This window comes from Schistosoma haematobium, chromosome 3 (genome assembly GCF_000699445.3).
Source record: "Schistosoma haematobium chromosome 3, whole genome shotgun sequence".
Taxonomy (NCBI): Eukaryota; Metazoa; Platyhelminthes; class Trematoda; order Strigeidida; family Schistosomatidae; genus Schistosoma; species Schistosoma haematobium.
Genome location: NC_067198.1, coordinates 24,667,289 through 24,686,960, shown reverse-complemented (window position 1 = coordinate 24,686,960; position 19,672 = coordinate 24,667,289). Strand labels below are relative to the sequence as shown.

The 19,672-nt window shown below is 36.1% G+C and overlaps 1 protein-coding gene across 1 annotated transcript in view; it reads left to right on the top strand.

Moving 5' to 3' along the window:
* MS3_00005327 (uncharacterized protein) overlaps window positions 1–19,217 on the top strand; it is an 86,249-nt gene extending 67,032 nt beyond the window's left edge. The window contains exons 23-29 of the mRNA XM_051213380.1: window positions 1,034–1,089; window positions 8,067–8,729; window positions 11,928–11,986; window positions 13,730–14,014; window positions 15,581–15,857; window positions 17,249–17,930; window positions 18,619–19,217. Of these exons, the coding sequence (XP_051069355.1) occupies window positions 1,034–1,089; window positions 8,067–8,729; window positions 11,928–11,986; window positions 13,730–14,014; window positions 15,581–15,857; window positions 17,249–17,930; window positions 18,619–18,849 (2,253 nt within the window). The 3' untranslated portion in view covers window positions 18,850–19,217. The remainder of the gene's footprint in view (window positions 1–1,033; window positions 1,090–8,066; window positions 8,730–11,927; window positions 11,987–13,729; window positions 14,015–15,580; window positions 15,858–17,248; window positions 17,931–18,618) is intronic.
* Window positions 19,218–19,672: the final 455 nt, after the last annotated feature.

Sequence of the window (19,672 nt, the reverse complement as noted above, 5' to 3'; positions counted from 1 at the left end):
TGAGAATAACAACAGAAATAAACATATACCTAAGACACAAATCAGAAGGGAAAGTAGTCAAAGATTCATAACACGTTCGGGAATTAAATGAAAAATGGGTGCATCAGCATCACTGTGTTTGATTTCGAGCCACGCCATTAACAGGCAATCACTGACTTCTCTAATTTCGAAGACTTTGTCCGACTGGTTTGTACCTCGGTTCACGTCTTAGGTCAACAATCAACAAATTCATGGATTGACGCCATATATTTGTCGGCCCTTTTTTAGTTTTTTCCCCGACTTGATTATATTCTAGCTAATATTTTATACATTAATAAGTGATGTGGTTGGAAGTTCACAATTTTATCCACTGTTATATAATCTGCATACTCTAGTGCTATCGTAAAGTTTCTTAAAGTGATATCTACTCCAGGAAAATCGAAGGTAATTCGAATCACACCAATTAATCATTTACTTAGTGAAAAAAGTGGACGCATACTTGCTATTTTTCAATATAATACTGACATAGATTCCCTCATGATTGTGAATTTATTTCTGTCACTCAAGCTTAATATACTGATGTGATATACTTTTTTTTCCACATGAGTCTAAAATTTTCACTGTTTATTACAATGTCTTATTTGATGCAAAATACACTTTTCAGTTAAGTTAGTAACATTTTAAGCATACAGTAAGCTAATTCAGTCACATTAGTTACTTGTACAAACTGATTTTCATGACTTACATTCGAATACGCATTACAGGACTTAAAAATTGAAGTACAATAGTACAGTTTATTCCCTATCAGATTATTTATTTCATAGTTCTGACAAAAAATATATAGACTACAAGTGGACCTTTCCTATATTAAATCACTAGCGCTTAAGCAAGTACAGATGACTTTTAATATACATTAATATTGATTTTTTTCTACAATAAGTTTAGTAATATCATAGTATAAGTCAACTTTATAATGATACAATTTTCATGATGAAGTTTCGACATTATTATTACTAATGTTTATTTCGTTTTTGTAAAAAAAAACACTTTTTAGTTCGGCTTATCGAAACAATCATCAGCTGATGAAATTAAAAATCAGAAAGCATCTTTGTAAGTCAATACTATCTTTCTTATTGATCAATAATAATATTATTGTTAATATGTAATAATAATGAAGCAATTACCTAATCAATAGTCAATCAGTCACAACGTAGAACCTGGTACGTATGTACATCGGTTCAAATTGACATACACCATTAGCACAGTGAAGTGAAATTTTCAGGTTTAATCCCAGAATAGTAGAGGTAGTAACGGTATCAGAGGTAATAGGAAAGATTAAATATTGGATATACAATTCAAGAAAATACAAATTAGTGAAATGAATAAAGCTATGAGGATTTCAGAAACTTAGAATCTAGGGGAAGGCAATGGGTGGATGCACCTGCATCGTTGCAAACGATTTTAAGCCATGTCCTTCAAAGTCTCTAATCATTGGTTACCGTAATCACACAGACCCCAACCAAGTAGTCTACACCTGACATGCATCATTCCAATCCTCAATGACTTCATGCCTTGATGCCATATTTTGATTTGAGCGCCCCTACCTTCCTTCCAAAACACTTTCACCAGTCAACGTCGACCGTCTAGGTATTATTATTACTATTAATATTATTGTTTAAACACATAAACACTGGTACAAGGAGGCACCAAATATATATGCGCCACACAAATTGTTAGATTTGTGTGAGGGCTGGAATATTGCCATTGCTCCCAAACCGTAGAGGTAGGCAGTAGTTGAGCATACGTAACACATGTTCCGACCACTTCAGTTGATGATGATTCACTAACTACCTCATCAACTGATTTTCTATATTTACCTGGTACCCCATACTTAAAATCGCCATTGTTCACTTGGTGGTCCCAAAATACACAAGCGACTCCTAGAAGACACCTATGATCGAATACCACTGACCTGGAAATACCCTCTGTTCTTAAGGACAATGTTTCACACCCATAAAGTGGAAATAAGCTAACTGTTCCGCAGTAAACTCGCCCTTTATTTGAAAGATGTATATCTCACCTACGCCACATGTGACGCAGGTTGATAAAGGTCAATCAGGCTTTTTGTATTCGTGCCGAGATTTCGCCAGACAACAGGCCGTCAATAATGATGAGGCTCCCAAGATAAGCGGAGTGATCGATACGTTCAACTAATTATCTCCTTATCATCAATTCAAGCGATGACTCAAGGCAGTCCTTAGGCGACATTTTACACTTGAAGAGAGAGAAACGCGTTCCAAACATGCTTGCATTGTTGCTTAAGGTGGTCACATCACTGTATTTTGTCGGAATGTTCATCAAACAAAACTATACTATCTGCGTATTCTAAGTCAACAAGTGAATCTCCTGGAAGACCAACACATAAAAAGTCTGGCGATGAAAGTATTATCTCCAAAAGCATGTCTATGAAAAATTTACGTAAAACCGGTGAAAGCGGACAACCCTGACGAGCATAACGTATTTATTTATTTGAACACATACATATTGGTACAAGAATGTGCCAAATATATATGCGCCACACAAAACAATGAGAATTTAAAGAGAAGGAAAAAGAAAAAAAGGTAAGGAGGGTAAAAAAAGAACAATAACGAAGAGGTTGGTGTAAGGTAGTGTAATAATAATAGTGGTAATAATGGGGGAACGGAAAGGTACAATCAGAAGAAACCCTTCAGTTAAGGAAGATACAACCATTTTTTATGAAGAAAGTAAAAGAAGGTTACAGCACGATCGCCACTGGCTTCTATTCTGAACCATATCTGATAACGTCTCTAGCCACACTGTGTTGCGCTATCTCTCGGACCCCAGCCAGGGAGTCGTGAAGGACCAACACAAGTCAGTACTTTACAGCTTTCTTTCATACCACGACACGATGTCATATACTGACCACCTCTCCGCTTTTTCCAACCAATCCCAGAGTCGGCAAATAATGAACGAGGTGGAATTCTCTGGGACGACATTCGTAGAACATGTCCAAGCCACCGAAGTCGGTGTTTCAAGATGGTGACACCGATTGCATTGTCGTCTCTGTGCCCGAACACACGATGCCGAACCTCTGCATTACTAACATGGTGTTGCCACTAGATGTCAGCAATCCTTCGGAGACAACGATGATCAAACACAGAGAGTCGTCTGACGTCCTCAACTCGGAGAGACCAGGTTTCACAAGCATAGAGCAAAACTGCTCTCACCGACGCGTTCTAGATCCGACCTTTTACAGCCAGACTGACATCACGAAGGTACCAAAGATAGCCCAGATTGGCATAAGCCGCTCTGGCTTTCACTATACGTGCATTGATCTCATCACTCACGCCACCTTCAGCACTTATGTAGCTATCTAGATACACGAACTTCTCGACTATTTCTATCTGCTCACCATCCAGGGTGAGTACAGGATTAGAATCCTGCCAGTCTTGCAGAAGTACTTTGCACTTCGGAGGTGCAAAGCACATACCATACCTACGGACAATGATTGCCAACTGATTAAGTGCGGATTGCATGCCTTGGGCATTGTCGCACAGTAAGACACTATCATCCGCTTACTCAAGGTCGAGAAGTCTTTCTCCAGGCAACAGATCCACACCACCATTACTTACATCCATCAGAGCTGTTTCCAGAATGTCATCGATGGCAAAGTTGAAGAGGAATGGTGAGATTGGGCAACCCTGCCTAACCCCACTGCTCGAATGGAACAATGGAGAGAAGTGGTTGTATGCCCTCATTCTACCTGAGGTGTTTGTATATAGGGACTTTAGGATGTTAATAAACTTCTCAAGCACACCCTTCTTCAATAGACAATCCCAGAGAACAGTCCTGTCCAACAAATCGAAGACAGTCCTGATGTCAAGAAACACTACGATTGTTGGCCTTTGATAAGTATGGCGGTGTTCTAACATTTGGCGGAGGGTGAAGATATGATCAATGCATCCTGGACCAGAACGAAACCCAGCCTGCTCCTCGCGAGTCAATCTTTCTCGGGTTTTGAACAGTCTACGAAGTATGACGGAAGCTAATAGCTTGGACGCAATCGGAAGTAGACTTATCCGCCGATATTTGTTACAGGAACGACGTGGACCCTTTTTAAAGATAGGGACAACTATTGAGTCATTCCATGACGTTGGAACACTCTCTAGCTCCCAGACCTTTGTAAACAACACAGTCAGTTCCTATGCCAGAAAGTCACCACTATCTTTAAAAAGAGCCGGAGGTAAGTCATCTGGGTCAGGTGATTTGTGGCGCTTCAAGAGTTGGAGTTCCTCGCGGACTTCCGCCTCATTTGGTGGATCAGTCGTCACCGGCCATGGAGGACAGGACAGTCTGACCGATGTTGCCGGAGTAGCAGGCCAGTTGAACTGCCCTTCGAAAAATTCTGCCCACCGTCCAAGACGTCGTTGGGTGTTAGTGATTGGCATCCCGTCCTCCTCACAGATTGTTTCACTCACACCAGACTTCTTGCTGCCAGTGGCTCGGATGAGTTGGAAGAGCTTCCGGTAGTTAACAGACGCAGCTGCTGCTTCCAGCTCATTAGCACGCTCCGACCACCAGGCTTCTCGGTCCTTACGCAAGCTTTGCCCAATTTCCTTACGTAACATCCTTCGTTTATGGTCAAACTCACAGTCACCCGGAATGGACCGACGGGCTTCGATGAGTTGTAAGGAGCCTGAAGAAACCCAGTGCTTATAAGTGGGACGTTTCGCGAAGCCGCAAGCGGCTTTACTCGCCATTTTCATAGCGTCATGCAATTGCAACCAATGCTCATCTATACTTTTCGGTGGAGTGGTAGCTAGCCTAGAAGCTAGCTCGGTTCGATACTTACTTGCAACAGAAGTTGCAACCAACTTGCTGACATCAATCCTTTCGTGGTGGTCACTTCGTTGGCCACTGAAGAGTAAGGTAAGATTGGCGCAGACCAGGGCATGGTCAGAGTCCAGATAGGTACTCCAAAAGGAGTGGCAGTCTTGTACACAACCACACCAGTGGTAGCTGATCGCGATGTGATCAGTCTGAGTCCAGGTTTGAGATGCAGAAGGGGGATGCCAGGTGGCACATCGGTGATGACTGTGCCGAAAGTTAGTGCTGGCCAGAAACAGGTTGTGGCCTGTGCATAGTTGCAGAAGACGGTCCCCGTTATCTGTCCTGCGACCAACAAGTTGCCATCGGCCACCTAAACGACTCTCTTCTGTGTCTAGACGCCCGACCTGAGCATTGAATTCTCCGGCTAGTACTGCAATATCTGTCGAACGCACTTTCTGGAGAAGAACAGTTAACTGGTGGTAGAATTCATCCTTGGTTGTATCCGGGCTGCAATCTGTCGGGGCAAAATCAATATAGGTACATGAAACGTTCAGCCAATGTGCGAGATCAGGAAGACTAATCAAATAGCTGCGGAGATGTTGAGATACAACTTGGCGGTGCTAGGAATCAGTGAAATCCATCGGACCCAAGCTGCATAGAAGAGATTAAATTCGGTAGAGGTGGTGCTGTAATGTGATCATGAACAAGAAAATGCTTCGCATACACAATGAGTGGCTCTGATGCTATCCAAAGAAGCACGAAATGCACTTATAGGATGGGAATCTTATGGACTCAGAATCATCAAAGCATCTTTTAAAACAAAGAAGGAGTGAATCACAATGAATGTTATCCACTGTTATGCACCCACCAATTATAGAAAAGACGACGATAAAAATTAGATATATGAGAGGCTGCAATCAATCATAGCGAAGTGCCCAGGAAAAGGCCTGACCATCATGATGGGTGACCTAAACGCCAAAGTCGGAATGGACAACACCAGGTATGATGATATCATGGGATGACATGGACTGACTAGGAGAAAGAAACGTAAATGAGGAGAGATTTTCAAATTTCTGTGCGTTCAGCAAAATGTTTATAAGTGGCACAATATTCCTCCACAAACGCATACGCAAAGCTACATAAGTATAATCGAACCACACTATAGAGAATCAGATCATATTTGCATCAATAACGAATTCAGAAGGTCAATGGAAGACGTGAGAACCAGGAGAGGAGCTGACATGGCTTCAGATCATCACCTGGTGGTTGCCAAGATGAGACTGAAGCTAACTAATCAATGGACAACTGGGGAAACAGCAGTACAAATGTTCAATACAGCCTTCTTTCTGGATACTGACGAATTCAACGAATTGAAGAAAACACGTAGCAGCAGGTTTCAAGCCTTCCGGGATCTACTGAAAGAAGAAACTACGATGGAGGACAACTGCAGAGGGATCAAAGAAGCACTAACTTCAACGTGTCAAGAGATGCTGGCTCGCAAGAAGAATTATCATAAGGAATGAATTTCTGTGGAAACCCTGGACAAGATTGAAGAAGGGGAGAATAAGAAGACAACAATTGACAACAGCCGAACAAGAGCAGAGAAATTCAAGGCACAAGCTGAATACACAGAAGCAGACATGAAAGTGAAGAAGAAAACTAGAACCAACAAGCAGAAATATGTGGAAGAGCTAGCAACGATAGCGGAAAAAGCTGAAAGAGAAGGAAATATGGGACAACTACATGATGCAAGGAAGAAACTGGCAGGGAAATATTGTAAAACAGAGTGACCAGTCAAGGACAAAGAAGACAAACCAATCACTGAGTTTCAAGAACACCATTTCTGCATTTGAAGAACGTCTGGAATTCAAAGTAACTGTCAGTCACAACCTCCAGTAGAGACAACAAGACAGTTCTACCGTACGAAGCTGAAACTTGGAGAACTACTACAACCATCATCAAAAAGATAGAAGTATTTGTAAACAATTGTCTAGTTAAGATACTCAATATCCGTTGGTTGGATACCATTACAAACAGCCTACTGTGTAAAAGAACAAATCAGCTTCCAGCTGAAGAGGAAATTAAGAAAGATACTAGAGCTGGATAAGACATACATTCCGGAAATCACCAAACTGCATCACCAAGCAAGCTCTAACTTGGAATCCTGAACGGAACCAGAAAAGAGGAAAGCCAAAGAACACACTGCACCGGGGATTGTAAGCAAACGTGAAAAAATGGATAGCAGCTGGAAAGGATTTCCCATGACAGTTGGATGGAGAATGCTGGTGGGCGACCTATACTCCTCTGTGAGGGGTAACAGGCGTAAGTAAGTTGTGCTTCTGGAAGCTTCTGGAACCATACCAAACGTTGTAGCAGGATAGATAATCATCCGCCCGGAAATTTGACACATGGCTCTCCGTTTTCTAGGTGCTTCTGAGAAACTTCTATTCAACACTGATTGGATTAAATGTTTCCCAGCGTTTTCAGGACCCCTTTGTACTTTTTCGAGAAATACTTTGGATCTCTCCAACAAGTTATTAAGTTAAATCAACGTGATTATAGTTACAATCTATCACTTCATGCTGATTTCCCAATTTAAATGCGTATTGTTAAAATTAGTCTAATACAAAGGCTAGTTCGAAGACATTTACTTTAAAATGGAAGTCAACTAAGACTCCTCATATATCTTGTGTTTTTTTAAACCATTTTCTAATCTACCGCATTATAAAGCTAAATGATCCTCTTGCTAATTATGTAAATAACGGATAATGAATTATATGTTTCTATAGTGTTATTCATTAACTTCAAGGTGAATTTCTACATGGTTTATGTATCATTTACAGATAGAAATCTATCACTTTCAAATTGTTTCTTTCAAAACTGAAAGACAATGTCGAAACTAGGAGTAGTTTTAAGTTTAAAAGACTGAACTAAAATGGTCAACAAAGGATTTTTCAGTTATTTATTAATTGATTTGATGTAAACTTACGCTAAACTATCCCTAGAATGGGTTAATCTGTGTTTCCCGAATACGGTAATTCGCTTTGGTTTGTATTAACTGATGTTGAGCTTGACTAGTTATTCCACAACTACAATAAAACTGTCCTATTATTAGTATGTTTTTTATTTGTTATCTTGTTAAAGATGAAGATGATCTTCAAATTTATCGTGTCTGGACAAATCAAATTCATTTCTCTTTTTTCTTTGCTTTGTTGTGAATATCTCTTTCATTTTAGGAAATCATTCTCAAAAAACTTGACAAAATTAACTAATCAAACATCAGACAAAGCGAGTACGTCACGAGTAAATCGCAAAAAGAAAACAATGGTCCCATTAGTTGAAATCTCAAAGCCATCAGGATTTAATGCTAATGCATCAGATGATCATTCCAACTCATCAAATCGTTCTCGTTTTACAAAAATCGAATCTGCGTCACCACCGCCACCAGCAGCAGCACCTTCAACATCAACGACGGTAGTCAATAAAGACGCTTCTCCACCGCGTATGGCAGAAGCTGATATTGTTGCCGCTGTTCAGGCGTCTATTCGACTAACTGAAGATGTCAATAATAATCATCATCACGAAATACGTCGGAAACAAGCCCAACGTATCTCTTCACGTAAAAAGTGTTATAACTCTTCCTCACCATCCTCTGCATCTGGACCTGATGTGGATGATGACAATAATAAGAGTAAGCTAGATCGTGTAATGAATGTGTTTTATCAAAACGATAATTCACCAGCCCATTTAAACTACCAATCAGATACAATCGACAAAATATCATCCCCATCTACTGCTGACAATCAACGTGTTGTAAATCATCGAAATAAAAAAGAAACTTCAATATCAGCTGTTCCAAGACTGCCACATACAAAACAACCTACAGATGAATACAATGAGTAAATTAATGTTTTTACCTTTTTCTAGTAATTGTCTACCTTATAGATATTTTTGGTTATTATCATATCACTTCTATACTGAATCCAATAATTTGTTTTGATGACCAATATGTGCTTCTTAGAAAAAAAATCGATTTTTAAGAGGTGGTATTCCTATAGCAGATTACATTAGTTGTCACTGGTAATAAGTACTTGTTAAATTATATCAAAAATTTTATCATCGCAAATTAAGTTATATAATTCATTTGTACTGGTTATTTGAATCCTCCTATTGATGTTTAGAACCGTAATCTACACTTGTAGAATCAACTAAGTTAACAAGTAAAGACTAAAAAAACTTATGACTTAATGGGAATGTAGAGGGAATCGGCTGAGGATACACGTAGACATGTGTGCATCTCGACATGTTGCGTTAAAAATGACTTGTTGGTTGAATACAACTTTACTAATTAGTATATACTACTTGTGGATAGTATGGAAGTGTAAATAGGATTGGATCGTTATTAGAAGTACATGAACATCATAATCAGTCGTTAAACCGAAGGATTGAATACCGTATGAAGATATTTGTATATAATAATGTGATACTGATCTTACAGTATCAATGATAATTCTATTTTACAACAAAAAGTTTTGAGAAGAGCCCAGGTTATCTAATGTTTTTAATTAACATCATTTCTTTCTTCAAATGATATCATCTACAACATTTTTTACTTCATACCTCCGCAATAACCTTTCTGTCACCTGATTGATTGTTATGACTTTTAGTGTGCTAACTTTTTATTTGCTGTAGATTCAATTAATTTTAATCCGTAGACAGGGTTATTCCGTTTTTATTTCATTACGTGTAGATTACTAGCTTTGAAGAGTTGTTGTGTGTTAGGCGTCCGGTGTATTCGAGTCTCCATTCGTTGAGTTCATATTAGAAGAACTTCCAATTATTCGTAAGTAGAAATTATCATAGGCCACCCGAAAAACCCAATACTTAATCGTTTTTATCAAGGTTTTATTTTAAAAAACCGATTACTTTATTAGAAAATATGAAGATGGTTAACTGGAAGAAATACTCTTTTGGATCATATTTGCTGTGATATATTGCTAAGAATACTTTGTGTCACATGATGAGAGCAGTGTTCATATATCTTACAAAAATGAAGTTTACTGATAGTTGCTCTCTAAGTTAACCATACGTCAGTCTGTCAGAAGACGACCCAGTGGAGTTTCTAATAAAATACCATCTAACTTGTCCATACAAATCATCTTTGAGTCTGAATTTCACGTTGAAATTGCAGAGTAGGAATAGTTCCTTTAGATCCTTTGTTTAATGATACGACTTTTGACTGGTTGTAGAGTTCCCCTCAACTGTTTGACAATTTTAAGGTGAAATTATCAGTTTACGTGCCCGGGTATGGCCGACGGTGGAGATAATTCGCTCTTTCTCTCGAAATACTCTTACATAGCCACGCGTATCAGTCAACTATCGATGTGCTGATGCTCTAGGACAAAATTTATGATGTACTTACCAAACGCCCTGTTACGGTCGAGGGTGGGGTTAGTTCTCTCACGTGGCCACGCGTATACAGCTACTACCAGGAAAATCCTACTCACAGCCTTCTCGCGGTGGGGTGTTGTTTATGGAATTGATAGAACGAGAAGCGAATATCCTGCACTTAAACAAGGTTGGTGGGTATTGAGAAACCATCTAGGATTGTTGGAAAACCCTGATTCCAAACCAATGGTGTACATGAGCTCCAGGATCCTGAGGGAACAAATGATGCATGAACTAATCGCTGGTCACTGGCTACCATGGGACTGCATCTCCTAACGTTGTTCCACTATCTTGTGTATTAGACCTCCAGGTCAAAGGCTTGGGGGTGGCCCCCTAATAAAACCACCTTTTTCGGTTTTGGCGCCCGGGGCGTATTCCAGTCCTCATACAAATCAATGATAATTGCTACTGACCTCACTGTTATTGTGTGACGTATGTGTATTCAGTGCCCCCTTGTACCGATGTTTATATGTTCAAATAAATAAATAAAACGTGCTCTTGTGGAGCACATAAACCATCAACTTCCCAAATTTATTTCTAAATGTTGTCCGAGATGACTATCTAAAGTGGTATACTAGTGAGTTAATAGCTCAATCCTTGAGAACGTGATCAACTATAGTCACATGAATCATTGTTCAGGGTTATTTAAAAAGGACTGACTCAATAGAGGTTTGGATAAGAAATTTGTGAGCAGCTGAAACTACTGAAATTCACCAGTTCAAACTTGATCTCTGTATTCTAAAAATAGGCATCTTCCAGCGCTTAGTATTCTTTCTAATTTCACAATGTTTTAGACCCGGTTGTTCTTCTATTCTTCATCATCATTGTCTTATACATTTTTTCTATAAATGATTTTTCGCTCTTTACTTTTAAGCTTATGCTACTTATATTCAATCCTTTAAAACTCTCCATGATTCTTGACTACTTTGTGAAAAGTTTTAAGGCTGCTTTACATTAATATCGTGGATTATATGTAAAATTTATCTTAAATATGATTATATAGCTTATGTAAATGTCATCGAAAAGAAAATTTTCTTCACTGAACCGTCTTCATTTTAGTCTTTTTTGATGAAGAGAAACTGTTTTCATTAATGGATTAAATAAGGTTTTCTATTTTAAAGTCCAATGGGTTCCATTTTATTCCCTAGAATATCAATCAACTTAGAGAAACGTGGACAAGGAATCATCAAGATAACAGCATAATCAAGAGTGTAATATTAAGTCATAAAATGATAACTGCAAAGATCCATAACTTTTACACAATGAGCGTAAATAAAAGAGTGTACAATCCAAATATGAAAAACAGTACATGATATAATACGGATGATAGTAACTATTTAAATTATTGTTACAGAGATTGCATGTACAATTGCTCGACTAGAGAAATAACTTACTGTATCTAATGTGGTTACCTCAATAACATAAAGAGATCTCATTACTATGTATGTAATTAACTCTTCCTGAACGGATTGTACACATGTCAACCATGTCGTAATACCAAGCTTTCGTATATTGATTGATTTTTATTCTTTATTGAGACTACAGTTTATTTTGATAACATTCAAAATCTACAAGAACGACACGTTGAATTTTATATCTAACATAATCGTCATGAAAAATCTTATCTTACCCTCTTTTCTCTCCCAAAGATTTACAGTTGAACGGTGTGTCACCTCACAAGAAAGTTTGGAAACTACTAACCATATATGTGAGTTTTCTTTATTGTTTCCTTGTTTTAAAAATACAATATTAATTCTTTATTTTTTAGTCTATACCGTAAAATAATAAAAAAAGATTTGTAGACCGAATAGACGTTCCTAATAATATCGGATAGTTTAATGGTGAGACTTATTGTCGTCCTACACGACAATAATGTTTACTTCATGCACAAGCCTTGAGGTAGGCATTAATGGTGTCTAGAATTACAATCAAAGATCCTTCACTATACTATCCAGCTCCAATAAACTATCATTTTCAAATCTTTACATATATATATATATATATATATATATATATATATATATATATATATATATATATATATATATATATATATATATATATATATATATATATATATACTATGTTTGAAGTTAACCTACTATTCGGTAAATTTGGAGAATAACAAACACCAACACATCGTAGTAATTATAAGCTTTCTTTTACATGGTTTAATTGCAATAATCAGTCATTTAAGATATGCAGAAATAAACAGTTCGCTTTCCAGATGAATATATTCATAAAATCATTGAATTCTAGACTGAACTGTACTAAAAAGTACAAATTGAATGTCATAAGAAGAATGTCCGCTTAAGCACACATTGTGTGATTAGAATCCGTTAAATAATCATAGTATATGTGTGGTTAGCTACTTTTGATGAAATAGCTTTACGTCAACTGCCGGATCTCAATCGTATTCATTTTTTGTCTCTGGATATTGATTGTTAATATGTTATACGTTTCGCTGTTTAATGTATTTGTTCTTTACAAGCTACTTGCCACTTTTATCGTTGCTAGTAATTCAAATACTTTTGTTTTCCAGTTAATTAATTTACTGTTCCGTTGTCCTAATGTAACGTGTCAATTGGAATTGATGTTATTTATTTATTTATTTGAACACATAAGTATTGGTACAAAGGGGCACCAAATACATAGGCATTACACAAGTCATTTGATTTGTGTGTGGGCTGTGGTACTGCTCGGGTGCTCAGACCGAAGTAGGTGGTTTTATTAGGGGGCCACCCCCAAGCCTTTGACCTGGAGGTCTAATACACAAGATAGTGGAACAACGTTAGGAGATGCAGTCCCATGGTAGCCAGTGACCAGCGATTAGTTCATGCATCATTTGTTCCCTCAGGATCCTGGAGCTCATGTACACCATTGGTTTGGAATCAGGGTTTTCCAACAATCCTAGATGGTTTCTCAATACCCACCAACCTTGTTTAAGTGCAGGATATTCGCTTCTCGTTCTATCAATTCCATAAACAACACCCCACCGCGAGAAGGCTGTGAGTAGGATTTTCCTGGTAGTAGCTGTATACGCGTGGCCATGTGAGAGCGTTCCGATAGGGAGAGTGAACTATCCCCACCGTTGGCCGTACCAGGGCATTTGAGGGCTGAAATTGATGCATATTTATTAGTATATTCATTATTTAGTGAATTATTTCATTAAATGGCTTTCGGATGAAATTTCATCAGACTCTTAGTTTTCTCGTTAAACTTGATTATTTGCAAATAATGAGTATGTGTTTACTTCATTTAATAGACGCATTATAATTATATACATAGAATCACAAAAATTATATATGACGTGTCGATTGATATCTAAAAACAAGTTATTCAAGCAAAAATTTACATTTTTACATAGATATTCCAGTTTATTTTTAATAACATAACACGCGATGATAATGATCATAATAATATCAACCATATTTTTCACCTTTTTTACTAGCAATCTCATCTTCACTGATTCCATCTAATGAATCGGATAAGTCCGTTAATCATCCATATCAATCGCTTGATACAGTTAGTAACAGTGAATTATTCGATTGGCCTGAAACTATTGAAACTTGTCCCAACCAAATGGCGAGGATGCATCATTATGCCATTAATGATCAATATCCATTGACAATCCATCCTGTATGGAGCGGAGCTGTTACTGAGTCGGCCAAATGTTGGAACCAACCATTGTTACATTCAGATGAAATGTTATATTCGAGTGATTCACATGATGAGGGTAAAGATTAATTTTTATACCTGTTGATATATATATATATATATATCAAGGCAATCATTTAAATACTGAAATTTGATACACATTAGATATTTGGTTCTTAATAAGCTGTCTTTACGAATCGAAGATTCGATTTCAACTCTTGAATTGCAAGTTCAAACTCTACTTCTCTTCTCTGTTTAAATACTTCACTTGTAAGTAATCGGCTAAAACGTGGCTAACATTTCAATAATACGTGTAGTTGTTTATTAAATTGGATTTATAGAAATGATTCTTGAATTCTCAACAACACATTGATAACCTCTTCTTGATGTTAATGCTTACCAGCTTCAGTTTGAATAAAACATGAATATAAGTTGATGCTTTTGTACTGCTTACATTTGTTTTATCGGAACATTTTTCTTCGTAAACAAATTTAAGATTAGTTCTTTTCTTCCATTCCGGATTGTGCAATCGATTAGAAATAGCAAAAGATGATATACAGATAGTCTGTACTATCTATTGTAAACACAAACTTTATACAATATGATCACAAAATGTTGGGCATACAGCGCTGACAGTTAGATAACTTATACGAATACATGTTTTTGGGACCAAAACACACTTGAAGTTTTCCAGTTTCAGTTGAATACTTTAAAATAAAGTGATTTATCTGAACACTTCTTTGTATATTTTTTATCAATCTGCATATCATCAACATCCCAATTTTTTAAGAACTTAATTGTTTAGTTGTCGTTAATAAGGAGAAAGCTGAATTTTTCTACAGAACTACCTAGTAATTGATTGTACACAACATTTTTATAGAATGAATATTCTGTTTTTTTTCTTACTTCGAACATTGTATCATTGAAATTAATTTTGGTACTTAGAAGTTTTCAGGATGTTCTGTAATAATAATGATCTACGGCGAACGGTACTGGGTTCACATCCCAGAGTGAAGAAATAGGATGAAATGAGAATCAAGATTCCGCTCTTAGACACGATCTATTTCTGCCTAATAATTATGTTTAATTGAAAAGATTAAACGTTAAGTAGTGTTTCAGCTAACATCGTTTTCGTCTAATCCGGGTATTAAACCACCATGATTGGGAAATTATATATATATATATATATATATATATATATATATATATATATATATATATCACTTTTAGATATTTAACAATAATGTAATTTGTCAATTATCTGACCTTCTGTAATTAAAATTTTTAGAGTTAGTCTTTACCACGAACTGGAATCATCTAGAAACCTATTGTACACCAGAAATTATCGGAGAACTCCTGTAGTACGGACTCATGAGATCGCGTTTAGGACTTTGAAAATTTAAAACGAACCCAGAGTCACTTGATCATTTATCCGAAATCCAATGATCCTATCCTATGAAGGGTAGTTTGTGACAGAAACTACCTTCAGATTATACAAGTTTTCAGAAACCATTTAAGCAAAGGTTTTTTTTAACAATTTTATGGGTGTGGGTATATTGAGGATAGCCTAGGATTTCAGTAACAAGCTGCCCGAAATTCGTTTGTTGAATTCAGTTTTTTCACCCCTTGTTTTTCATATTTATAGCAATGAATCGTTTATCGGAAGTAACGCATACATTTGCACAATCATTTCTGACTGAACCAATTGATCCATCATTATCATCTTTTCATCCACAATTTATATCACCCCAATTCGAAACAAACCATTTTATTCAACCAACTGGTATTTATGAACATGGATTAAAAGATTATTTCAGTCAGAATAAATTTATGTTAAACGATAATATTTATTCAGGTATTTGGAACACTGTAAAGGAGAACGACAATAATCAAAGTTATCTGTCTACTGAAAATCCACCCGAGTAAGTTTGTTTTAAGTAACTGAGCTGTATCAATTTTTGTTTTTGACCATTTAATTACGACCACTATTATTGTAGTCACTGAATCTTCGCTATATATCGATGCGTTCACGTGTCCGGCTGGGGAATTGTGAGTATTAAGTAAATGATGTAAACGTGGCTCACGGGGAATAAATGTCGTACCAACTGCACGATTAGTTATTTTCATGCACTGCGTCAAGGTGCCTGCCTGCCTGCCAAATTATTTCCCAAGGCTAATTATCTGATAGTGCTTTGTTAGAAGAAAGGCGCACAACATACCAGCCAATAGCAATTGAGTTTGCTTACTGAATACGAGTAACGTTTATCCTTACCTGTTTTTTCTCACTACTGTCTACCTATTCTCAGGTAGATTTTAATTGAAAAAATGCATAACTGTTATCTCTTGTAAGTAAAAAAAGTGTTCGGCCGATTTGAGACTCATACAACTAACTTAATATTCCTGATTTTGTAACAAGATCAAAACCTTTCTGAAGATATATTTGTAGTATCCTGCCCCTTGAAAATACTATTATTACGGTCAAACGACTGGAACTTTATCATATACATAAATATATTCTGCTCTCACTAACAATGTGTTGCCAAATTTCATACTATAGAGAATTCTATATTTTGCCATTCATCACCTTGTTGCTATCAGTTCTGAGCGATGGAAGATAGTTTTCCTAAACTATACAGAAACTGATATTCATACTGAGTCCTGTTCCTTCAATAGGTTTTCGTACATTTACACGCCGAAATTTCGCTAAAGGTCCAGAATTCATATTACTTGCACTGACCTTTTTCTCATTATTGGTTGCTATCTTCCAATGACATTTTTTGTATATTCCACGGACAATCGCATACTGTAATTATGAACAAACTGTATCATAATTTTCTTCGTTTGTTAACGTAAAGAAAGGTTCATTCCTAAAAAATTAGTTTTCCTATTCTTACTGTCCACATAGGTCAGTTATTGTTAAGGAGTTGCTCTTATATCGCTAGAACAAATTCAGAGTAAAACCTCTAGTACCCACTTGGCAAGTGTGGAAAACTATAGTATACTTCACAAACTACGGTCTCATTTAAAATTAGAACCCCTGGTGTAGTTTTAGTGTAACCATTATCACTTTACAAATCGTCAACACTGTAGCTGGATGTGCGGGAAATAACATCTATTAATGCTTATCGATTAATACGAATAGTCAACTGATTATTTACGTACATTATTTCCTTTAAGACTAATGTGGCTCAAACCGCTTTATTAACTATAAACACTGCTTTACTAGCATAGTTATTCTCAATCATAAAAACTATTTGGTTATCATTTTATTATCTGAATTTTAAAGCTAGCCATTTTCGCTTTATATTTACAGATATCTGTCGTCAAATGATCTTGTTGGACAGGACTTTCTACAGTCTGATTATTCTTGTGATTACCATGTAAACAAAATTACAGTTGAAAATGCTTTTAACACTACTTTACCAATTATCTGTTCACTAATTCAATGTAATGATGATATAACAAATAGTTGTACCGCATTGCAATCATCAATAATTTTCCCTACAAATACAGACAAATTAGATACTCCTGTAATTACTCAGATATTTCTCAATGCTTTGCGTACAGCACATCGTCAAAATATTGATGAAACCAATCCATCTTATCATTATACTAATTCCACTGATATACATATTGCAAATTCAACTGTTAACTTGTCATCCGAAAATACTATTCCAGATTACTATACAAATGATGATAATAATGACACAATGAGAATCGATTGCAATCCACATGATAGTAGTCGAATAAGTTTTTATGAATTATTACGAATCACTGAAAGTAGACGTTTATCTGTATTAAACTATGAAGCCCAAATGAACAGTTCTATTGAAGAAAAGAGGGAAATAAAAGAAGAGTATTTCGATTTAGTACCAAATCCTTTGAAGACCAAAGGACTTAGTGACAACCAAATAACCCCCAAAGAGTTGTGTAGTTATTCTTCATGGAAATCTATTATAGATATACCACAATCTGAATTGTTTCAGGAATTAGGAGTAAGTTGATACAAAGTGTATTTTCGTAAATACATTATATTTCGTACTTAATAACAACACTGTGATTCAGTTGTACATGTTCGTTTTATTCATTACTATCGCTAATACTGACTAATTTTGAATTCACCACCGTTTCATCACACTATATCTCCCTGAAGGAAGGTCTGTGGAATCATCAACTGGCAGTTTGATACATATTGGGAGGCGCAGAAATTCTGATAGTAGTTAGCGAAACAATCGTTATTTATGATTGAAAAGAACCCTGTTTCTCATCTAACCCTTCTCTGGGTTTGCAGATTGTTTGACTTCATTAACCCAAAGATAATAAATATCCTTTGTTACAGTGATGTTAATTCCGAGTCTCTAACAATAAATTATTTTTAGTTTCAGAAAAGTGTCGCAGCACATAAACTATAGATCTCATACTTCCGGTTACATTTGAACCGTGTTCTAGAATTTCAAAAAATGAGCATTAACACCATGCTAATCAGTATCATATTGAACTGTGTCGATTACAAAATATAAATTGATTTCTTTTAACAGATAATCAACCTTTGAATCACGAATTCAATTTACTGTTATTTATGGTTTTGTTGTAAAATAAGAGAAACTCTTGATTTCACTAACATGATTGTTTGTTGTGTAAAATATGAGCAACATTTTAATTCTTTACTGTTTTTGCTTTTAGCTATCGAAAACCACATCTGAACAGTTTAACTTTGTATCGACTGGTTTTATGAATTATGAGAATACGTCCAATGAATCATCTGCTATTGCTCCATGGACATATATTTTCGAAAAAGTAATCAAAAGAATAAATGATATAGATAGTAATCAGGATTCTTCGTTAAATTGCGATAAACCTTCCTCTTCTCTTTCTTTTTCTACTACGATTACCCCCACTGATATGATTGAATAAATCAAGCTAAGTAAAACAGAAATTCAAAGTTTGAGTGTACATGACACAGAGAAGGGGATGTATTATTTTTCAATGATATTAGAATTGAAACATTCTCTTCTTTTTTTATAAAACTTGGACGCCTTTTTTAGAGATTTATTTTTGTTACTTATTCATATTTTTTCTTGTCCTTTGAGAGCTTATTCTTTAACATGTCACGATTAGTTTTTTCGCCGTATTTTCTTTGTTTTCTCTCCCTCTAGTCTTACATCTTGTTTTGTTTTTGAAAAGAATATATGGGCATCCATTGTACTCAAGTTTATATTTATACATCCTATATATAGACGTATATATCAGAGATAGAAAAATATATAACCTGTCAGAGATAGTCCCTTTTAAAGTTTTGGGACAATGTTAGATGATAAGTTTATGCATCCACACTTTGGTGAACGTAGGTGGAAACCAATTTTTTTAAATTTATAAGTAAATCAAACTAACTTATTCTCCAACTTTTATTAGTTGGTAATGGTGAGACTAATTTATGGACGACTTTTAAGCGACGCCACAGTGACCTTGAGAATGTCCACCTACTTAATAGGGCTAAATGATGGTTGTAAAGCAGTTTGAAAAATAAGGATTATGATTTACAGCTGATGGTTAGGGTTAAGAATTAGATTCATGGTTTTCATCACAAACTGACATAAGCTAAAACGCTATTTAGACAAATAGCTGAATGAATTCCGCGCCAACATCCAAGATGTGGTTGGTTCGTCCATAAATTATAGTCTCGCCGTTGGTAATCTTATGATCCAAATAATATTTCCCAACTTTACAAATGACTACT